This window comes from Mesocricetus auratus, unplaced genomic scaffold, assembly GCF_017639785.1.
Source record: "Mesocricetus auratus isolate SY011 unplaced genomic scaffold, BCM_Maur_2.0 Super-Scaffold_100003, whole genome shotgun sequence".
Lineage (NCBI taxonomy): Eukaryota > Metazoa > Chordata > Mammalia > Rodentia > Cricetidae > Mesocricetus > Mesocricetus auratus.
In genome coordinates, this window is record NW_024429188.1 from 93,001,383 (window position 1) to 93,023,490 (window position 22,108).

The 22,108-nt window shown below is 37.5% G+C and overlaps 1 protein-coding gene across 4 annotated transcripts in view; it reads right to left on the bottom strand.

Moving 5' to 3' along the window:
- Positions 1 to 4,720: 4,720 nt before the first annotated feature.
- The window catches only part of Tenm1 (teneurin transmembrane protein 1), a 789,988-nt gene continuing 772,600 nt past the window's right edge, over positions 4,721 to 22,108 (bottom strand). For all 4 annotated transcript variants that reach the window (XM_040744566.1, XM_040744568.1, XM_040744567.1 and 1 more), the window contains 5 exons: positions 21,004 to 21,300; positions 14,523 to 14,910; positions 12,509 to 13,729; positions 11,836 to 11,978; positions 4,721 to 10,058 (listed from right to left, as the gene is read on the bottom strand). In XM_040744566.1, coding sequence (XP_040600500.1) covers positions 9,300 to 10,058; positions 11,836 to 11,978; positions 12,509 to 13,729; positions 14,523 to 14,910; positions 21,004 to 21,300 — 2,808 coding nt within the window. In that variant the 3' untranslated portion in view covers positions 4,721 to 9,299. The remainder of the gene's footprint in view (positions 10,059 to 11,835; positions 11,979 to 12,508; positions 13,730 to 14,522; positions 14,911 to 21,003; positions 21,301 to 22,108) is intronic.

Consider the following 22,108-nt stretch of genomic DNA (forward strand, 5'->3'; position numbering starts at 1 on the left):
CTGTACTTCCTGAATGCTTATATTAGAGGCAGGGGCCACCAACCTGGCTTATGCAGCACCATGGCTTTAACCCAGGCCCCTGAAAAGATTGTAACATTATTTTCGTTTGAATTTAGATTTCAATGCATGGTTTTAAAAATCACTCAGACTTTTATTGTTTCTTTTAGGATTTCACATTACTTATCCCCAACCCCACCCATCTCCCCTCACCCCAGCCTGCCCTTCCCTTTGCAACCTCCCTCCCAAAACAAAGCAAAGTTTAAAAGAAAAACCAAAAACCGAACAAAGCAAACAAAGAAAACAAAATTTAAAAGAAAAAATAAAATAAAAATAAAAGCAATCAAGCAAGCAAAAAAAAAAACACACACCAAAATAACAAAAATAAAAAACAAATAACAGTATAAAGACTCTCGTGGTGGAAGCTGTGGTTGGTCCGGTGTCATTTTTACTTTCAGTCCAGGTTTTAACTCTCTGAAATCTGTTCATTCGGGAATAGCTAAATACATGAATGATATTTGTGTGTTCCTTTAGAAGAGTCTGTTTTGAAAAACACTTTCTGAAGTCATTACTGGTCTTTCACCTTTTAATGAAGGATTGGAAATTTTTATTTGCCCAATTTGCTTTTAAGTATTCATTTAAAATACAGAGACATTTTGGTCTACATCATGAGTTCCAGGTAAGCCAGGGCTACATGGAGAAACCCTGTCCATGTCTTAAAATAAGCAAGCTTGTTTCTAATTTAAATAAGAAAAAGGAAAAAGATATTCTGACAGAAAATATAAACAAATAAAATATAGAGACAGACACTGTCAATAAACTAAAGCATTGATGAAGACTACTGTACTGTATTGGAATGATTCCCTGGAAAAGTTAGGAACTTTTCTGATTTTTACTATTATCAAACTTTCTAGTCCATGGACCTCTGTCCTTCTTCTCTGACTGAGCTTTACTCATCAAGTTGATTCCATTTCTTTTCTTTCCTAAGATGAGTAACTTTGTTATTAACCAGTGTGTAGTAGGTGCACTTTTTACAGAAAGATCATACCCTTGTTATATCTAAAATGCTATGGTAGGTAGTCAGGTATACTTGTAACATTCCAACTCAAGGAAGAAAAAAGAAAGCACATACTTAATGAAAATGAGGGCCTGACTACTCCTGACTACTCCTGGGAATGGTTGAGCAGAAGGGTTTTATTGTAGAAACTAGAGAGTTCAGCCAGAGGCATCTGGTCTGTAAGGGTTCAGACTGAACAGGGCCATGGGAGGAGAGGAAAAGAAAGAGAGAGAGAGAGAGAGAGAGAGAGAGAGAGAGAGAGAGAGAGAGAGAGAGAGAGAGAGAGAGACAGAGACAGAGACAGAGACAGAGACAGAGAGACAGAGACAGAGACAGAGACAGAGACAGAGAGACAGAGAGACAGACACAGAGACAAAGAGACAGAGAGAGAAAGAAAGGAAAAAACAGATGAAGAGAGAGGAGAGAGGGCAAAGAGGCCAAGAGCAAGCCATCTAGGAGCTAAGAGACCAAGAGAGAAGAACCAAGAGTACCCATGGCTAAAGTGGTCGAGGTTATATAGGAAAGAGAACCTGGGTTTAGGGTAGGAGGCCAGGTGACAAGTGCTGGGAGGAGTCACAGGTACTAAGTGAGACGTGTTCCCAGGTTCTGACACATGCATTTCCAAGAATATATCTCTTTTGAGTAAGCCCACAATTCATGTGACAGCTTATCAAATACTAGCCCATTTCTAATAAAATTTGTTCTTAGAAGCATAAGGTCAGTAGGGAGACAAGCTTAGGTAATTGTATATTTGACTGTGACAGGCAAGGAGCCTTGTGGCAGCTTACAGGTAGAAAAAAAATCTATGAAGAATATGTCTGATGAAGCTACCTGGTATAAATAAAGGGCTGGATGGAAGATATTCTTTCTTTAGATAGAACAAATTATTTGAAAATATGAGAAACACTTTAAAATTTGTTATGAATGTTATGACATTAGACTATGTTTTATTTGATTCACTTTATTGAGCTGAGAATCCCTGGTCTATTAATAATAAAACTGAGATTTGCCCTTGAGTGTTTCAAGGTTACATGAAAACTGGCTTTGTTGTTAGGGTGCTATAAATTCAACTGCGTCACCTGTGTTTGCCCTTGTAGAAAATGGGATCTTATTATTTTTCAGTTTGCAGTTAGGGGTGAAGTTAAACTATGCTAGTTTGGAGACTTTCATACTTTGGGGTCACTGGTCAAATTTCTAGTAAAAGGCTGAATTATTAGTAGGTCATTTGAGTTTTTTGTGTGTGTATGTGTTTCTGTTCTTGTGTGCATGCTTGAGAAAAGTCACAGGATAACCTCAGGTTTTGTTTCTCGGCTCTGTCCACCTATTTTTTTTTTCTGGAGACAGGTTCTCTTTCTGGGCTGGGTCTCACCAACTGGGCTATGCTGACTGACCAGGAAGCCCCAGGAATTTGCTTGTCTTTGCTTCCGCAGAGCTGGGGTTATAATTATGTGCTACCATGCTGGGTTTTAAACAAAACATGCAAAAGAAAGCAAAACAAAGAACCCAGTACTTTTTACTGATTGTGTCTTTGAGAATTTGATTTATTGTGTTTTGAATATATTCACCCTTCCTTCCCCATCTCCTTGCATAACCACCCTTTCCATTCTCCCATTCCTTCCCATCTGCCTTTGAGATGTTGTTGTCTTTTTTTCTTTCTCCATCTAGTCCAGTGTGCGTTGCCCACTTAGTCTTGGGAGTGGGTCATGCTTAACGTTCAGGCTGTTGTTTTGCCATATGTGTTGTGGGGATCGAACCCAGAGCCTCATGCTTGTGTAGCAAACACATGACCCTCATTTGGTTTTTAAAAGAACGTGTTTTGATGTAACAAATGTGACAAACTGAGATGGACAAAATCCATCAACATAACACGTGTGCATGTGCCTGCGTGTGCGCTCACGTACACCCCCCCCACCCCTTGACACCCCTACCTCACCCCTGGAATTCATTTGCCCTTCTCACAAGAAGATAGGTGGTGATGCCACATTTGGTATTAGAGTGAAACCAGGAATGCAAGAGACCTGTATTTTCTTTTCATCTTTGTCACCCAGAGTCCGTGTGACCTAAGCTAAGTCAATCTGATACCCTTATAGCATTTACCAAGTAGGAATAATTAAATCTGATTTATCTCACTGGATTTATGGAAGCACTAGAATTACATAACTTTAAGGTAGCAATAGTACAAAATCTTTGCGTACATGTTCAAATATTAAAAGTAAAGGTGAACAGGGAAAGAATATGGATAAAGTTCTTATATCCTGTAATGATGCTGTTAAAGTAGAGGCTCCTGATATTTTTTAAAGATACCAGAGTCAGGTAGAATGCACAATTAAAAATGTCCTTAGGTGAAACTAATAAATTCCCTGCTTTGTATTAGTGTTCTGAGACAAAGGTATCTTCTGCTTCCAAAGTGTGACCAAAATGAGAATGCCATTGACAAAGTCTAAAGTGCAGCTTAGGCTCAGCTCAGGCTGGACTCTGAGTGATAAACAGATGATAGACAATCAAAACTCTGAAATCAGCGTTCCTTAGAAACTAGTGAAGCGGCTTTCTGTTTGTCTGAAGGAGCCCTACTTCCCTTATTTGCCCTTACAGCTGACTGCCTCTGGCAATGGGGTATCTAGTTGTCATGCTAGTCCCCCCACACCCGGGCTCTGCTGCTCCACAAACCTTCCCAACCATTACTCTTAACTTCTAGACCATTCGGGTTTACAGTCTCCCTCCCACTGCCAGCACACATCTCTTTAACACTAGGAAGTCTTTCTCTACCCTTTGCTATTCTCTCTGACAGTTATGGCAGCTTTGAATTTCACCAAATAAACCTTTCTTTTCCACCAGTGGTCCAGTTTCTTGGATTCACTGTGCTCTCAGATATATATATATATATATATATATATATATATATATATATATATGTGTGTGTGTGTGTGTGTGTGTGTGTGTGTGTAAGATATATATTCCTATATGTGTACATATACATATAATGCCATATATGCCAGTGATAGTTCATATATAATCAGTAGGAAAGGCAGTGGGGCATTTTGAAGTGCTGTAAATGTCAAATTTCAGTAAGGAGTGTTATGTAGTAAATGGATGCCATTAGTATCAACTCAAACGTTTGAAGACCTATTGGCCAAATTTTTGTAGTCTCATCTAGAAATGTCTTTGTGTTAGAAATAAATGACAAATGCCAATTGTCACAGCCTGTGGTGTAGGACCTAAGTAGAGCTGTTGTTTCTTTTTATAGTCTGTCATGATTGCCACTCCTGTGTCCAAACACCTTTTTTTAGGCAATGCATTTTGACACCCTGGTCTTCTAGCTCTCCATCACCAGGTATTTTTTTCAATTGAATTTTTCTTTATTGCTGATTGAGGGACCAAAAAGACAGAGCAAGCCTTTTAAGAAGTCCTAACCTGGAGGAATTTCAATTCACTGAAGCCACTCTTCTTTGTTTATTAGGTGGTCATTTGTGTCACAGATCCTATTTGTATGAAAAATAAAAATAAAGAGACTTCTGCCTGGGATTAGTGCCTTTTTGATGTCTGCACCTACATTTTCAAAATAATGCAGTCTTTATTGTTCCCTGCCAAGGAGCCACTTTCCCTATCTCAGTTGACCAGACTGACTTGGGGATGCAGTTTGGCGCATGAATAAAATGAGACACAATGTTCATTTGCAATTTTATTTTTTAAAAATGAAATATTCAAAGTACTTTTCTTTCAAATATTGACACATAATGTTTAACTTTAAATATTTACAGCATGTTGTTGTGATGCTCTTGTAGAAAAATGCATGCTTCTGGCCTGAAAGCCAGAGCAAAATGCAAAAGACCATTGAACTGCAGCCAGAGAACATGAACCTGTACAGTATCCAGTCACTTTTCAGCACAGGAGAGCAGGAATACAAAATTGGAACCTATTGTTTCCTAGCAACATGGCTCAGGCCATTATAACACAATTTTCGGTATGATTAGAACCTCTAACTGTTGTTACATAGAAACTGAAAATCTTGGCATACACTGTAAACATCTTTACTTTTCATGAGAAAGTAAGCAGCTAAAAAGAGTGCTTTTCTGACATAAAGGCTGTACTTCTCCTTCTCACCTTTTTCTTACTGATGCTTTTGCCAGAAGAACAGTAAAGATTTAGTTAGACACTGTCATGATTCATACACGTAAAATATTTTTCAAGGACACAATCTGATATACTAACATTTATTTAAGAGGTTAAAGTCCACCACTAAATCTAAGGAAAGATTTTTAACTGCCAAACACATTTCCTTTGACAAATAATGTAAGATGACAACTGCCAAGACAAAATCCACAGCAAGTTTAACTCTAAGTATGTTCAATTACTGGTTAGGAAGCAATTTCTTCTTACACACAGTAGTATATTTGGTCCTTAACAGCTTTCACATGAAGGACACACTGAAATAAGTCACGATTTTGTAGTTGAATTGTTTCTGGTGTTTTTTTTCTGTTTTTTGTTTTGTTTTGCTTTGCTTTTTTTGTGTTTTTTTTGTTATTTTGCTCTTTTTTTGGTTTTTGGTTTTTGTTTTCTTTGCAGAATAAAGAATCCTTACAGAATGCCGTGGAAGAGCAGTCTGAGATCTGAAGTATTAGTCAGGTCAGCTGTGTATATGTTAGTTCCTCCAAGTAAACAAGAACTGTGCATTCTGTAGGCATGTTTACCCACAAGCTAGAACACATTCCATTCCCTCCAATTTTCTTTACATACTTGATTAGTGTTCTTCTGCTTTCATTGCAATTGAACTAAATTGCTCTTAACACAAAGAAATATGCAGAAATGCAAAAACTTTGCCTGGACTCCCAGGTAAAGTTACTGTGGGAATAGGTCTAGTGGGAAAGAAAGAAGGAAAATGAAGAATTAAGTGATGGGATGCCTGAAACTGTGTCAACAGTAATGAAAATTAAAATCTAGTTAAAGTTATAATGGAATTTTATACCTCTCTATGTAGGTAGCATATGAATTCCAAATTATACATCATCAAGTTTTCATATTTGACTATGTTGTATATATTATATTTTATATATGCAGTCTGTATGTTATAGATCTCCTAGATGAGGTGACAATAAATGACACACTCATTTTATACATTATTTTGTTGGGTTAAAAATAAAACATATACTTATTTCTATGGCAAGTGTTTTGCTGAAAGAATGAATTGAGCTTTATTTTTCTTTCCTTCCAGAATCGTGCTTCCAATCAATAATGATTAGAACGACAACCAAAAAATAGATGTAGTTATCTTTTAAACTTAGAGCTTTTCAGCTTGTTTGGATTTCTAGACTGTAGTGCAACAGCAAAACAGATGAAAACAAAAAGCACAAATGAAATGGGCCTCAGGAAAAGAAGCAGTCACAGAGCATTGCCAGCATTCCTCCCAGAATGATCTTTATAGGAGCATCTGAGTGCTATTTTCTCACTTTAACCTGCTTGAGTGGTATGTGTAACTATGCCGTGGGAGCCTCCTGTCTTTTGTGTGTGAGAAGTTTTACGTAATTTCTCTTCAAAGCTGCAATATCATCAGGAAACACAAATGTTCTTTCATTTAAACCTCAGAACTAAAACTCAATGCAAGCGTCCTTTCTACTCTGCTAGCAGGAGCACTATACTTAATATTTCCATGTTCTTGTTAAGTAACGCCAAAGCGTTCCTCTTAGATTTGCGACTTGTTAGTGCTAACCTTTTGGTTTTCCTTTCTCTCTTCAAAACTTTAGGAGTTGTAAAGAGAACAATAATAAATAGTTCAAGGCAGTATTAAAACCACAGCTGCAAGTGATAAAAAGTGCATTTCCTGAATATAATACAAATATAACTTTAGATAACCAAAGGCACAAACTAACTAAATACGTATTACAAACTAGAATCACACTGTTCAAGGTAATTTACTATGAAGGAGTAGCTCCAAGTATTTGTTTCTAATGGTTATTTAAAACAGTTTGAAAATGATATATCATTAGTGAGTTGCAAAAGAGTGCAATCACTTAAAGTAGAAGCAGAATAGACTCCAATATTGACACATTGGGTTAGTGATAAAAATACACCACATTAAGAATGCACTTTTATATACAGTTAATAAATTATTTTCTCATTTACTTAAAAGAATGTCAGAGGTTCTAGAAACTTAAGGTCTATTTTTAGGTTGGTGTGGAGGTATTCAAATTTTCAACAAGTTTGTGAAACTTTTCAGAATTTCATTGTGAATAAATAGTGTACTGATGAGACAAGCCTGCTTCAGGAAAAACCCTACTCTTGGATTTTAGTCTAGATTAGCAATATATTGAGCTAACGTGCTTCCAATTACAAATATAAATGATGAGTTCATCATGAATTCTCTCTTTCTTCTTCCCCCCATCCTAAGTGCATGTGATGATCTGAACCTGGATGTTTTAACAATGAAATATTTTAATACACCCTCTTCTACTATTTGCTAGGGTCCTTTTCTTCTCCCTCATTCGTCTTTGCATAAGAGTCTTTTAAAAATCTTAATATGAGCCTGGATTATGACTTTGCATATTTCCAATGAAACTGTCATCACAAAGCAAGACAATGACCCCATATTGCATTTAGGTAGTAACTGGAGAGAATCTAAATGGACAGTCTATCATAAATTCTCCTCCAGACATAGCAAATGTTCACCCTGTGATGGGAGGGTAGAAACTGTCTCATGGGAATTTTCTGCTGGGTACGTTGTGCTGTCATGAATTTTCATTGTGGCAACTTGCAATTAAACAGCATTTTATAAAATGCCTCTTTGTCAATTGGCACAGATCTCTCAGCTCACCAAGTGGCTTCTTTAGCTGCAGGATTCATGAGATTGAGAAACTGCAGCAGATATTAACATCAACCCTGACCTTTCTCTAAAATTTGAACTACTATGGAACAAACAATCCCTCTTGAAAATAGTTATTTTCCTAGGTGGAATAGATGATTAAATAAAAATAAATGGATTAAAGACAGAGAACTAAAATAGCCACATAAATTATGTTGGTTCAAAAACTAATCTGCCCTTCTGTAATTAGTTGAAATGTTTTAAGTTGGAAATGATTCACTTAATTCAACTTTCCACATATGGCTGGGAGAGATTCAATACAAAATTGTCCATTTGAAAGATGAATCTAAGTGGGAAGAAATGATGAGGCAGCAACTCTTATTATGTTGGCTTTTGTCTCTTTTTCACTTTAATACAAGGTCTATTGTTTCTAAGATTTTGGCTCTTGGGAATTTCTGCAGTAGTTAAATAAGTTTATCAGCATCACAGGCACAGATACCTGTTAAAACCTCTTTTATTATACCAGATACTTTTTAGTATATTACCTTTCATGTGCACAAACCATTGGATTAGTGTATAAATACTGGACAACTAATGTGAAACTATGACCAAAGCACACTCTATATATAAATGAGAAATTCCTACCCAGGTTAATAAAAGCTATGTTTACATGACGCCAATACAGCTGGGCAAATGGATAAAAAAAAATGGAGTCAAAACAGGTCATGTGACAGAGGTCACATCGACCAGCTGCTTTGGTACCATGTACACACAAGCAAAACAGTGGCTCTTCAGCCTGAACCACACCCACAGCAAAGCATGATAGACCGAAGCCAGCCACCACACGCCAAAACACAGCACAACAACATGGCATTTACTTTTTAACAAGCAAGGAGGAAAAATCAGGGGAGGAGGGAAAACAGCTTCTGACTCCAGGAGATGGTGTTTGAAAACACTTGAGATTTCCTTTTAAGTTTCCTATAACAGATCTGGACCATGTGAAGGGGCTGGCAGCCTTTTGAGATGCAAGGTTCAGATACTATTGCACCACACTTTCAAGGAGCCTGTAAGTCCTGCCAACAGTTAGATGTGAAACTTGGTGTCACAATAGAAATTGAGAGCCTTGCGTTCTTTTTATGTAGTTGAACGTCTGCATGGCTCAACAAATTGAAAGTGGTGCTTTCTGAAAACATTTGTGTGAACTGTTTGAGTTCAGCTTGTGTTCTTTTGAATACTGCCACACGAGAACTAAAAATCTCTGTCATTTCTTAAAGAGTTTAAACAAACAATAGTAAAATACCATCTTCTGTCACATTGAAAGGCAGTTGGATATGTTTTTCCTCCATATTTACATATACAGAGTTCTGATCTAGAAAACCAATACAATAAACCTTTTTTTTTTGTTTTAAAAACAGGCAGTCTTTGGTGACGCAAAGGCAGAGATTTCTTTTGTTACCTCCTGCCTATTTCGCTCTGTCTCATAAAGTGAATATTGTTGGCACTGTCTGAAAGTTCTAAATACTGCTCAACAGACAAGACAAAATACCCATCATACCCTTGCACCCTCCCAGTGCTCAAAAGCTGCTGTTTTTCCCCCTCTGTCCATGCCCGGGTCCCCTCTTCCCCTTCCTGCAGTCTCCTCTGCTCCTGAGTCCAGGCCTGGGCCACCGCTCGCTGTCTGGCCATCTCCAACACGTGGTTCTTTTCCTCTTCGACAGTCGTTCCGTACCGGATATTGAAGCACAGAGCTCCGTGCTGTAGTTGAATGTCTGCAAACCGTCTAGTCCTCCCATTCAACACTGATGTCATCTGAGACACAGTGACATTGACACCATTCTCCAGAATCCGCCTCCCCCCAGTGTTACCGATGAGCACCAGGTCTTCCTCCAGAGACCCTAGCTTAATGAAGTAGTGAGTGTCCCTCCCTTCTATGGTAAAATGCAGGTTTTCCAGGTAATGAGCGTTGTTGAGAATGGCAGCAAGACGCCTGCTATCTTCATTGGCTACTCCTATAATATCAGCCGTCACTATGCCCTCCTTGATGGCAAATTTTATACCTTTGCCAAAGACAGAAGGGACAGCAGCAAACCTTGGCTGTTTCCCTCCTTCAAGGCACCTCCCCTCATTGTACTGGGGAGTCATAGGAAGCTGATCCAAGGAAATGAAATTCCTGAGCTGTTTCTGGAGCTCACACTGAATGCCCAGGATCATCTAGGAAAGAAGGAATGGGGCAAAAGCAGCACATGGTTAGATACCTGCTGTATGCCTGCTGACTACTGGCAAGGAAAGGTTGGCAAGGGGGATTCCTTCTCTAAGTTTTCACTTACTCATTACTTTTGAAAAAAAGCCCAAACTGGAATACCTACATCAAAGCCTGGGAAAACAGAAGGCTAGCATGTACGGGTTTCTCAGTTGTCTTACATCTTTCCTTGGTTGAGTACAAGAAAATATGTTCAAACATGTTTTCCCACAATTTCAGAGCTACAAGGAACTTTGTGTTTTGGTTTTTCTATTTCGGCATGTACTGTGGCAGCCAGTTTCTGAAAGTTTTCCATTCAACATGAATATATTTCATTTTGATCAAACCCACTCCTTACTCCTCAATTCCAACTTCTGTCAGGTACTTCACTCTACAAAATACAATCACCTTACATCCTCTCCTATTTGTACATGCTCCTGACTCCAGTTAGTGCAATTGGCATTGCCCATGTGCATGAAGGTATAGGGCTCTCTACCGTAGCATGGGCAACTCACCACAGGTCTCACACTTGAAGAAAACTGACTTTCCCCTGGTTGTCATTGAGTGCCTATTACTTCTCAACTAGCAGGCATTGGGGCCTTGTGAGCCCCACCCTGATGCTGTAACATTGACTAGATTGATTTTGCATTTGTCTGGTGTAGACAACCAGAGCTACTGTGAATGTAACTGCTTGCCATGTCCCCAACCTCTGATCCTTATGATCTTCATGTCCCTTCTTCTGTGATGTTTCTTATGCCTTAGAGGGAGGGGTGTAGAAGGAACTTTAAATAGGCTAGCTCACTCAAAACACAGATCTTACATTCAGAAAGCTAACTGCTACTATCTTGATGTTATTAGTGTACATAGAGGGATATTTATGCATAGTGATATTGGAAAAGTGTATAAAATATAGCTCCTCCTTTCAGTTACTCCTGGCCTTATAAATAAGTGAAAAAAAACTATGAAAATATGAAAGACAAGCTAATATTTGTATATACTTAAATTTTTTTCTTACTTGGGAAACTTTCAAATTTGCTAAGAAACAAAGAGAAAAGACTACCAATACTCCTAGAATTCAATAATTTTTAACATTTTGACAGTCATTTAAAAATGGCTTTTAGTTATAAAAACCATGTATGTATTACATATGCTTATAAAAGATATAACTTTACAATATATACTTAGATTTTCCTGTCCCTTATAATTTTTTGATCTAAATATCAAGTCTTCCTACCCAAATTTCAGTTTTCTTTTCTTCCTTCCTTTTGCTTTCTGTTTGTATTTTATGATCTTCATCAAATCATCTGCCTACTTGTGGTTGTTTCAGCGTTTATATTTTTCAAGACTTTATCCCCATAAGTTGTAGTATCTTTGTATATTATGCCCATATATGATTTTATTTATCAAAATAGTTTTATGTTATATTCATGTTCTTAAGGCACCATCCTTAGTACACAGTTTTTCTCTATACAGAATCCATTATTGCCATTGCTGCCTGATTTTAGAATTTAAGAAGTTTCTTTCTTCTTATGTATCTATTACAGCAGCAATCAAGCTATCTACTAGTTTTTTCTTTTCTCAAAGCTCCACTTTCCTGATCTTTTCTTTATGGAAGCATCTTCATAAGTCATTAAAAAGTCCTTCAAAGAAATAATCAAAAGCATAGAATATCATATTCTTGGATTAGATGCTCTTCTGGTTTTTTGTTTGTTTGCTTTTGTCTTTTCTTTAGCTAAAATTTGTACTGACCTTTCCAGGGTCCCACTCTTGAGTTTTTGTCTGAAGCTGAAGAAGCTCATAAGTTAATTCCAAGTTTTCTAGTTCTGGTTTGGGAAATCCTGGTAGTACATTGTGTAACTGGAAACCAAATAGCTCCAACCAACTGCCAATGTCTGTGAAACACAAAATTCAAAAGAAAAAAAACAGGCATTCAGAAAGCATTTCCAAACTTGAAAGATATGCTTCTGCTGTAAATGTTTAGACAGTGGGAAGGTGAAGTAACCATTTTCCCTTATTTGATTCACTCTGAAACAACATCCTTTCCCCTATGTAGGGAAATCTATTGGTCTGTGGACAATCCCAGGAAGAGGCTCAGTTCACAATAGTGAAACTCATAATATGATACTGGTTATAAGGTCACATGGATTATGACATGGGATTTATTTCTGTTTGATTTAATCCTGATGGTTTCATGAGAATATGTGGGCAAGCTTTTAAGGATAAAACATAGAAACAGCTTAAAGGGAAAGAGTAATGAACTAGGATGCAAAATCACTACATCTGATGAAAAGTTACATGCTTTTGTTACTCTGGAAAATGTGACATTTAGAAGGAACATCTCTACAAAGGCATTGAGATTATGTAATAACATGGCCAGCATTAAGTTAGTTCAAATTCAACTTAATTGTATTAAATTTAATACCTGTGGTATACTTTGCAACATCTTGAGTTTTGCCAACTGGGTAGTTATTCTCAAAGGAGTAGAGGTTGAATGGTTTAGGAAGAAGGTTCAACTGTGTCCATATGTGATGATTAGGCGTTGTCCATCTGCCAGCAACGACATCATAATCCCTTTGCCCTAGATGCACTAGTTTAGTAAGAAAATCATACAGTCCTCCATGAAAACCAATTATGACCTGAAAATCAGGGTAGGTATCATGGTAGATATCACCATAAGGTGTATACAGAATCTCCTTTATGACCTGACCCCGACTGCTGAACACAGCTAGTGGAGTGCCCGTATTATCACAGGCTACGTAATATTCTTCACCACTGCTTAACTCCATGGCAATAAGGTGACCCTGGAGATCATAATAAAGAGATGTAATCTCTGAGCTTGTGTGGTTGTACAGATGAGTGACTCTTATAGGGTTGGCAAGGTCTGCATAAAAGAACTGGAGATGCTCTCCTAGGCTAGACTTGCTGGCAACACGTCGCCCAAGCCCATCATAGTAATACTGTACAGTCCAGCCAGAAACCTTATTGTAGGCTTTCTGCAACAGACCATTAGAATTATACTCAAATATATCATTTCCTCTCTGTCTGAGAAAACCATCTTCATCCATCTTATACTGAATTTCTCCTAATCTAGTAATGCGGTCTCGGAGGTCATATCGGAGGGGAGTAAGACGAGCACTATTCCCATGGCTCAAGAGGTTGATGTTTCCATTCAGATCGTAACTGTAACGCCACTGGGTTTTGTCATTCACAGAAACAGTTTGAAGTTGCCCATCAGCATCGTATTCATAGAAGTACCTTGTGATATTGGCATCTACTCCTACCCTTATATCACATATAACCATCCGGCCCATAGTATCGTACTGAATAGTCATCCAGTAGGCAATTGCTTTCAGGATCTCATATTGGACTTCAATGACTTGTCCATTGGCACTGAAGATCTTAGTGTGCTTCATCACTGTAGTCGTTATAACCTGATTTAAATCATAATTAATTACACTGAATTTTCCAAACTGTTCTGTTCTACCAGAAACATCAACATATCGGTATAGATCTATGGGTAAAGGGGTCTCATTGATCACAGCTTGCATGCTGGTGACACGGAAATTGTTGTAACTGTAGTCAAACCGCGCATTCACAAGACCTTCTTCACTGAATCGGAAAATCTGACGTCCAATGAGAGGCCCTGTAAGAACCAAAATAAAAATGAGAAAAGAGCCAACTGATAAAACAGGAACAACCACAGATTTTTATTAAGTATTGATACTTTTATATTCAAAATAATATCCTATAATAGATTTGTCTCAGATGTATGATGCCTGGGCATATTGCTGTGTGTGTGTTTATAATATTAGTCATTAGACATGGAAATATCGAATAGCATAGTTACAGAACAATTTAATTATAGGAACAATTGAAGTAATAACCCATCCAGTAGCCCAGAGGGAAAAACTGATATTATGCACAATTTCTTGCTATCATCACTGGCACAATGCGTTCATTTTATTTAACCTTTGCTACAAAGTCAGATGGTCAGGTTTTCACAATGTCCAACATTCAAGTAATTGGCTTTGGGCATGTTATGAATCCAAAGGCTGAAATAAATCCCAAGTCCTGACTTTTGTCATCAACTGAGGCTTATAGAGGTTACCCCGGGCTTAAGCTGTTTCTGAGCTTCATGTCTTATACACAGATCTTTGGAAAGATGTAGGGGTGGATATGAACAAGTATAGGGTTAAGATAAGAACTGAAATTTCAATTGTTTTGAAAACTGAGAGAGCCAGAAATATACGGTATGCTATTAAGGAATCAGTTTTCAGGTAGATGTTTTAAATTGGAAGATAGTATGGGAAGTAAAACAGAAATTTGTTCAGTCAAACATGAGCACAGATATTAACATTTCTTTTTATGAATTTTATCATAAATTTATAAAATAATATGGATGATGATGTATAATGCTACCCCCTTTCATGACAAACCTGTTTGCCTGTATCTGATTGTGCAAATAAATCCATCATGCATCAGGTGTATTGTCTTAATCACTCCAGAAGACTCTTCATATGTCAGTGTGACCTGAGTGGTGTCATAGAGAATCTCAGAGAGTCTTGCTTGCTTTGTGTACTTGTATAAAACTCTGCGCCCAGTCCCTAGATGCAGAGTCTGTAGCAGTCGGCCATCTCGACTGTAGTCTTGGATTAAAGAAGTGCTGCTGTCTGGTGGAGTGTAGATGTTACGGTAGTAGCCCACTGAAAGCATGGTTTGTAAGCTGTGGCGCACCATGCTAGGCATGGTGACTGACAGCAGACAATCTGATTGGTCATACTCAAAGATGTAACGCCGCTGACTGTGTAAGAGAAGCATCACAGACTGAAACGAGACAAAACAATAATACTATAATTTGTATCAGTAATGTTGAAGAGATTAAAAGAAATACATGTTCATCCATTTAACACAAATTTTATCAAGTAATTACTATGTACCAGGCACTATGGAAGATCCTGGTGGATTCAGTAGTATACAATAGTGGTATCTACCTTTATGGGATTTGCAGTAACCAAGCAATTACAGTACAGTATGAAACGAGTCAAGACAGATAGATGATGTCTAAAGTACTTCTGGAAAGTAGAAGGAGAACAGTTATCTCAGACTTATGAGGCCAGAGTAAACTTCCTGGGGACAGAACATTCAGTCTGAGACATAAATGATGGCTAGAGCTTGGCCAGAAAAAGACAGGGAGATGTATTGTGTAGACGGAAAGAATAATTCTGGCAAATGATACAGTGTTGGGAGGGGCTGAGTATTAAGGAAGCCTACGATAATGGCCATTTTCGTATAGAACGAGAGGGATTTTGTGTGGTCAAAACATGTATGTTTTGGGGTAGTGATAGTGAATGGTAAGAATGCAGCTGAATTTAGAATATGCTGTGAGTTTTTAAGGCAGTTACACTTAAAGCCATTAAGTCACTGTAAAGTTTTAAGTAAGCTGAAGGCTGGACACTTGAAGAGGTGGGGGAAAACCGTCAGGTTGATATTTTAGAAAGGTCACTGCTGCTTCTATGTGGAGATGGATTGGAGGAAGGTAAAGTGAAGACAGGGTCTATCAGGTGTTAACTTTGAGCCACCGAAATGTATTGATTTTATATAGTTGATGCCTTCCTGAAAAGATGCACACTGAATAGTATTATGCATGATTTGTAATATATACTTTAATTCTTCATGTTTCAATTTGATTCATATTTTAATATTAAGAGTGAGGCATTAAAAGTGAAGAAATCTCTGGTTATATACCCACTCAACACACAATAGATTTGTAATTTATTATCACCTATTCGCCATACTATATTATCTTGCATATAATCAATATTAATATTAATCTAAATACAAACATAAGCCAGACCTGATGGCACAAGCCTGTAATCCAGTCTACTAAGGAGGCAGAGGGTAGAAGACTTACCTGGGATGCAGAGGGAGTTTAAGATCAGGCTAAGCCACTTAGAAAGACTCTGTCTCAAAACAAATTCTTTTTAAAGGCTTGAGACTATAGATCACCATTAGAATACATGCCTAGCATATACGAGGTTGTAAATGGAATCCCCAGTGCCACAGAATAAGAAAATCAGTATCAGTTTATAAAAAGCATACAAAAGCACTATTTCAGGTAAGACTCTAATTTACTGGCAATTAAAATTCATTTTTAAAAAGAATTTATTTCATTTGTATGTGTGGTGTGTGTGCCTGTATGTATGTGGGCATATACATTTGTATACGTATTTGTATGGACCAGAGAAGGATGTTGGGTATCCTATTCTATAACCCTATGTCCTATTCTCCTGAGAAATTGTCTTTCAATGAATCTGGAGCTATCCTGGTGGTCAGCAAGTCCCTACAACCCTCCTGTCTCTGTCCCCTACAGCAGTGGAGTTACAGGCAAATGTAAAGGTATGCATGCCTAGCTTCTTATGTGTGTTGTGGGGATTTGAACTCAAGTCCTTATACTTTTGTACACTAAGCTACATCCTCAGTGCTCTAACTTTTGTCTTTTAATAAAAATAAAAATTATTGTACCCCGGGCACTCTAATATGACTAAGGGAATTTAACTCTCCTGAGAATTTCCCTATCAAACAAAAATAATAGGTTCAACTTTTGAACTTTATGTTGTGAAAACAGTAGGCATCTTTTCATTTTCCACATGGAAATCACACAAATAATTCTAATGTTAATTACTTCAGCATATGCAACACGAATTTTAAAAAATTACAGAATTATGATGTGATATTATGTGTGTGTTATGCAATAGCACCTCCCACCTATCTGAGAATTATTGATTTTTCAGTTCATGTCAATGCCACGAAGACTGTGGTTATTTGCTCATTTAGTCTTTATTTCTTTCCTACCAACATCATGCCTGGAGATTCAGAAGTAGATGCCCAAATCCTGTCAAATGGAACACCCGCAGCCTGTCACATCTTGTAGTTCTACCATTGTGATCTGCAAACCCTCCTGAATAAAAGGCACAATCCTGTGCAGACCTGGGGCCATCAGGAGAGGCCCACTCTCCTCCATCAATGCAAAACCCCATAGAACCAGAAGGAATTCTTCCTGTGAATGGAACAGCAGGTGGTAGAACACTGAGTTGGGTGGGTAGATGCAGTAATTGGTGAAAGTACCTTTGTATTATTTCCACTCTAAAAGTCTGATTTTCCAGCTCCTTTCCACTCTATCCTGTCAGTTTGCCAAGAACAAATGACATCTGTCACTTGTGGTGTGGGCCAGGGACAATCTCCATATGGTTGCCACACATTTTCCAGTACCATCCTGCCTATTCTAGTCACTGTACTAGCTTTGCCAAAAATTTACACTGTTTTGTTATTGTATTCTTTCCTGCTTGCTTCCTGTTGTCTATAGCAAACCAATGCCTGAACCCTGTTTCTCTATTGTGCTGACTCTGAGTTGCCTTCAAAGGCCCCGCCCCTAGTCTGATTTAAAACGTGGAAGACATGATTAGGAATCTTCTGAATGCAATTGTTTTGCTGTCACAATACCATTTAGTCCTATTTGGCTGCTTTTTCACTTTGGATTGGTATTATTATCAGTTTGTTCCAAAACAATGTTTATGAGTCTATCCAATGTCCACTGTGCTACTGCCGGATAAAAGGCCATTCCTTATTAGTCTGAATAATAGAGTTGGAGGCTTGTGTTATTTTAATAGACTATTATACTTTAAAAGAAATCTTTGTGAAAGAAAATAAAAGAGAACAATCATGGCTATATACTTACTTGAAAAAGACTAGAAATGAAAGCAGAAATTTGAAAAGGTATAGTACCCACATGACCACCAGATGGCAGTGTGGGGCTACCTGGGAAAGCAAGCCAAAGATTGCATTGTATCTCTGCAGTGAGCTTTTGAAAACAACCCCAAATAGCCAATTTTGTGTAAATGTGTAAAATTAAACCATCTTATTAAATGATTATAAAATATATTTACATGTATTTTAAAAATGGAGCTTGTAAGAATGATTTTCAGGAAATTGAAAGATTTACTTTAGGTATAATAGAAACTAAGCTGTACCAGTCTTCAAAATATAATTAATTTAGAGAAGTGTCATAAATCTAGGCAGAAAATTAATGACTACATACAGAAAAACTAAGAAATAATAATTGATTTTCTTAATAGACAAGAGACCATTTAAGCAACCACAACCATTAGCCAAATAATTATTTTTTTTCCTAATGAGAACAAAGCATCGTTCACAAAATGATATGTTTAACTTTCACCTACTCCAGAGAAAGTCAAATTATTTTTTAACAAAATTATTGCATGCTAAGGTAAAAAAGTATGCTGCTGAGTTTTAATGTAGCATGGTGTCAGCATGGCAAGAGACTTTGCATACAAAAGGCCAGAGTATTTGTGGTAAAGAACAGATTTTTAAGTTTGATTATTATTACTATGTAATACAGGAAGTAATTCCTTCATCCCTGCCCTTTTCCTGTCTCATTGACACGATGTGGTAGCAAAGTCCATGTGAAAATACAGGATTAGAAAGACCAAAAGGAATCCCAGATCAGCAAACCCCTGAAATGGGACATCAAAGTCCGAGCATCTTTCCTTAGTCTTCTTTGAATCCAGATTTCAAAGATGCTTTTTTTTCTTCCTTTCCTGTTTTCCTTTTGTTTGCCCTCATTTTGATTTGCTGTCAAGTTGAAGTAAGTGCTAGCTATTTTCAATTATCTATTTTTGTGCTTTGTATTAAGTTATTTCATTAAAGCCCTGCCTGCATTTGTTCCGTGAGTTAGCTATTTATCATTGGTGATAATGTGCTAAAATCAATTTCAGAATGAATTAGGAAATTATGGCAAGAATATGGGTGATATGATTAGAAATCTTATGAATGGAACCATTTTATAAGTAAGAAGCCATTCAATAATTATGTATTTTGTACATTTGGACTTTTGTACAATAGAATTGCTTAAACAAGTGGTGATCCTTCTATTTAAAGAATAAATTACACATGAAATACAATAACTAAAATCCCTTGGCTTGTTTCACTGGTCAGTGAACAACGGGAAGCCATTGAAGTTTCTCTGAACGTGTTATTAGATGAGGAACACACCGCTTACATCTGGTAGGTGTTTTGTTCCCTTTTTGTTTGTTTTTGAGAAAGGGTCACAGGTGCATTGAATTTGTGATTCCCTTTGCCTCTACCTTGTTGTTGCTGTTTTGTTTGAAGAAAATGCTGACCACTAAGTATTTTATTTTACAGAAAGAGAACTGATATGAAGTTTGTTTTGTGCGATTCTAGAAGTAAATTGGATGAAATAAACAGTTACTCTGAAAAAGAGAGATCATATCTCCTCATTAGTATCAGAGAAAACCATATGCAGGGCTGAATTTTACATTTTCAATAGATGATTTTGTGACTATATAGACAACGTAGCAGCAAGAGTCTTAGGAGGCCTAGATGTTACAGTTTTCACGCTATTAGCTCGCATGGTCACACTCTGGTGCTCCAGAGGCTATCACCCCCTATACGCCCCTAAGGACTGTTGGCTACTTCTCAAGTCACATGGAGGAGCTGTGGAAGGAAAACTGTTAAGTCAATGACATCATTTTTAATATACACATATAGCTTTTAAAATGTACTGGTATAGCAAAGTTATCAGTAAATGCCGTATGAAACATTTTGACTATGCATAGATGCTATCAAGTATTTGGATTTAATTAATGTTTGGATGCTTTAGAAACTCTGTAGACCTTAGCCTCAGGATTTTCCAAGGCATTCTTTGCTGAAATTCAAAAGTAGAAAGATTTTCTTCATGAGATGCATATTTCCCCTGTGTAGGATACAGACTACACATTGTGACAGCTTTCCCAGAAGGGCAGGACCCTGGGAGGATGTAGCAGAGGACTACTGCCTCTTACTTTTGCTCCCAAGTGAACTTTGCTTTGTCTCTTAGGTATTCCTGACATGGGAATTCTTCAGTACCTGACTCTAGGAAACTAGCTGGACAATGGCATCGAACCACGGGCACACCATTTTTTTTTCAAAATCAAACTTCTAGGGTTGTCTCAGAAGCTCACAAATTGCTCCCTTTTCGCCATGTGTGCCATAAGTTCTCATGACCCCTCTAAGAGATCCTGTGGGTAACCTTGCAGCTGGTTACCACTGAAAATTTTCCTGGGGAAAGCATCCCTTACTCTTCCTAGGAATGAATTCAGGAATGACAAGTTCAGTTGAAATGACTGAATCTGGAAGAAAAGACTGCATATCTTAGGTGACCAGACATGGCAATGGCAGATCAAGGTTAATTGTTCTTATTGTCATCTGGTAGTAATCTGAGCAAAAACCATTCGACTGTGTAGGGGCTAATGATTCACCAATGGTTCCTGTGGTTGGATTATAATCCTCTTATTCCAGAGAGAGGGCACGAGCTCCCATTATGGATGCTGTTGGAGGATTAGTACACACAAAAGACTACTACCAATTAGTACTCTCTGCCACTGTTCCCTCTGGCTAATTACTTTTGAGAATTAGTCCTCTAATGTGTACAATGAAAACCTCACTGGCTACCAAAAAAAAAGGAAAGGAATTCCTTATTCCTTATTTTTTGGGTAAGAGGCCTTTTACCGGAGCTGAGATACATTAACACAGGGTGTTGGAATTTACTAGCTATTTTCTGTCATTATGAGCTTTCATAATAATACAGATGCCTTTTCAAGGGGATGAACAAATATGCTCAAATGAGTAGAAAGCTAAGCCATTATCCTGACTTCAGTTTGAAAAAGTACGTGGCAGAAGGTGGACATGAGGATGTTTTTAGTTGATAAATAGCTCACTCTTACAGGTTTACAGTGGATTTTTGTTATTTATCAATGAGAACACAGAATCCTGTAGGTTCTCATAAAGTTGGGTACTTAGGGTCATTTTCAGTATTCTTCATTTCCCCTTCCACATACTTACTTTTTCTAAGTAGGTATAGCTCCAAATTTTCCCATCAGCCCAAGTTCTTGAGATTATTTTTCCACTCTGGTCATATTCCATCTTTTCATTCCAGGTTCCTCTTTGAATAAATGTGACTAATCCTGAAGGCGAATATGTGATGTTCACTTCGTTATATCTGCTTACAGGAGACCACAGAATAGGTCTCCCAGTTTGGTCATAAAGAATTCGAAGGGTAAATTTTCGATGGTCATCATAGATCTTTCCCGTGCGGGTCATGTGATCAAAATCAATGGAGAGTAGGTTTCTGTTATGGGCCTAGAAAAAGAAAGATGAAATACAGTTTATGTACTGCCTTGATTCTTAATCTAGTGCATTCACAATTGTGAAGCTTTTCTGAGTTCTCCAGTGATAGAAAATTCCCCCTTCTCTGATTTCTCATGGTTTCATAGTCTTCATCTAACATTTATCTTTATTTCCTCGCCAGAGTGTACAGTTCTGGAGGGACAAGGATAAGTTTTATTTCCTGGGAAAGTGCCTGATATAATCTTGAACTTCATCATATGTCTTTCTCCAACTAAAGACTCAATTGAGCCACCACAGTTTTTAATAATGACATGATCTTACTTTCTGCGAGTTAGATGTGAGTTAGAATGGGGCTTCCTGGCTTGTTTTGCATTCAGTAACTAATCAAGTAGCTAGAAAATATGGATTTACAATTCAGCAAAAAAGGACACAATGAGCTCTATTAGATTTATAAAAGATCTGTTACTTCGGATTTTCATGTTTATCTGGACTCAGTGAACTTCACATTATAATGGAACTCAAGAGTATCTAGTGAGGGAACTATATATAACCACATTTCCAAGTGAGGCTTGCAGGTAAAAATGTGGCATTGATAGCAAGTGTAGTACCACTTATTGGTAAAACAACAACAACAAAAAGACCCCCAAAACCATAAATTTGGATTCAAGTTAAAAAAAAACTACAGTTTGGCTTAGTTCTGGTCACAGGCTTCTGCTAGTATTCTCTGCAGGCATCTTGAAACCTTACAGTTGACTAGCGTGAACTCCATTCAAGGGACTCTGACTAGGAATTTATCAATGACAACACGCAGTAGTACCTG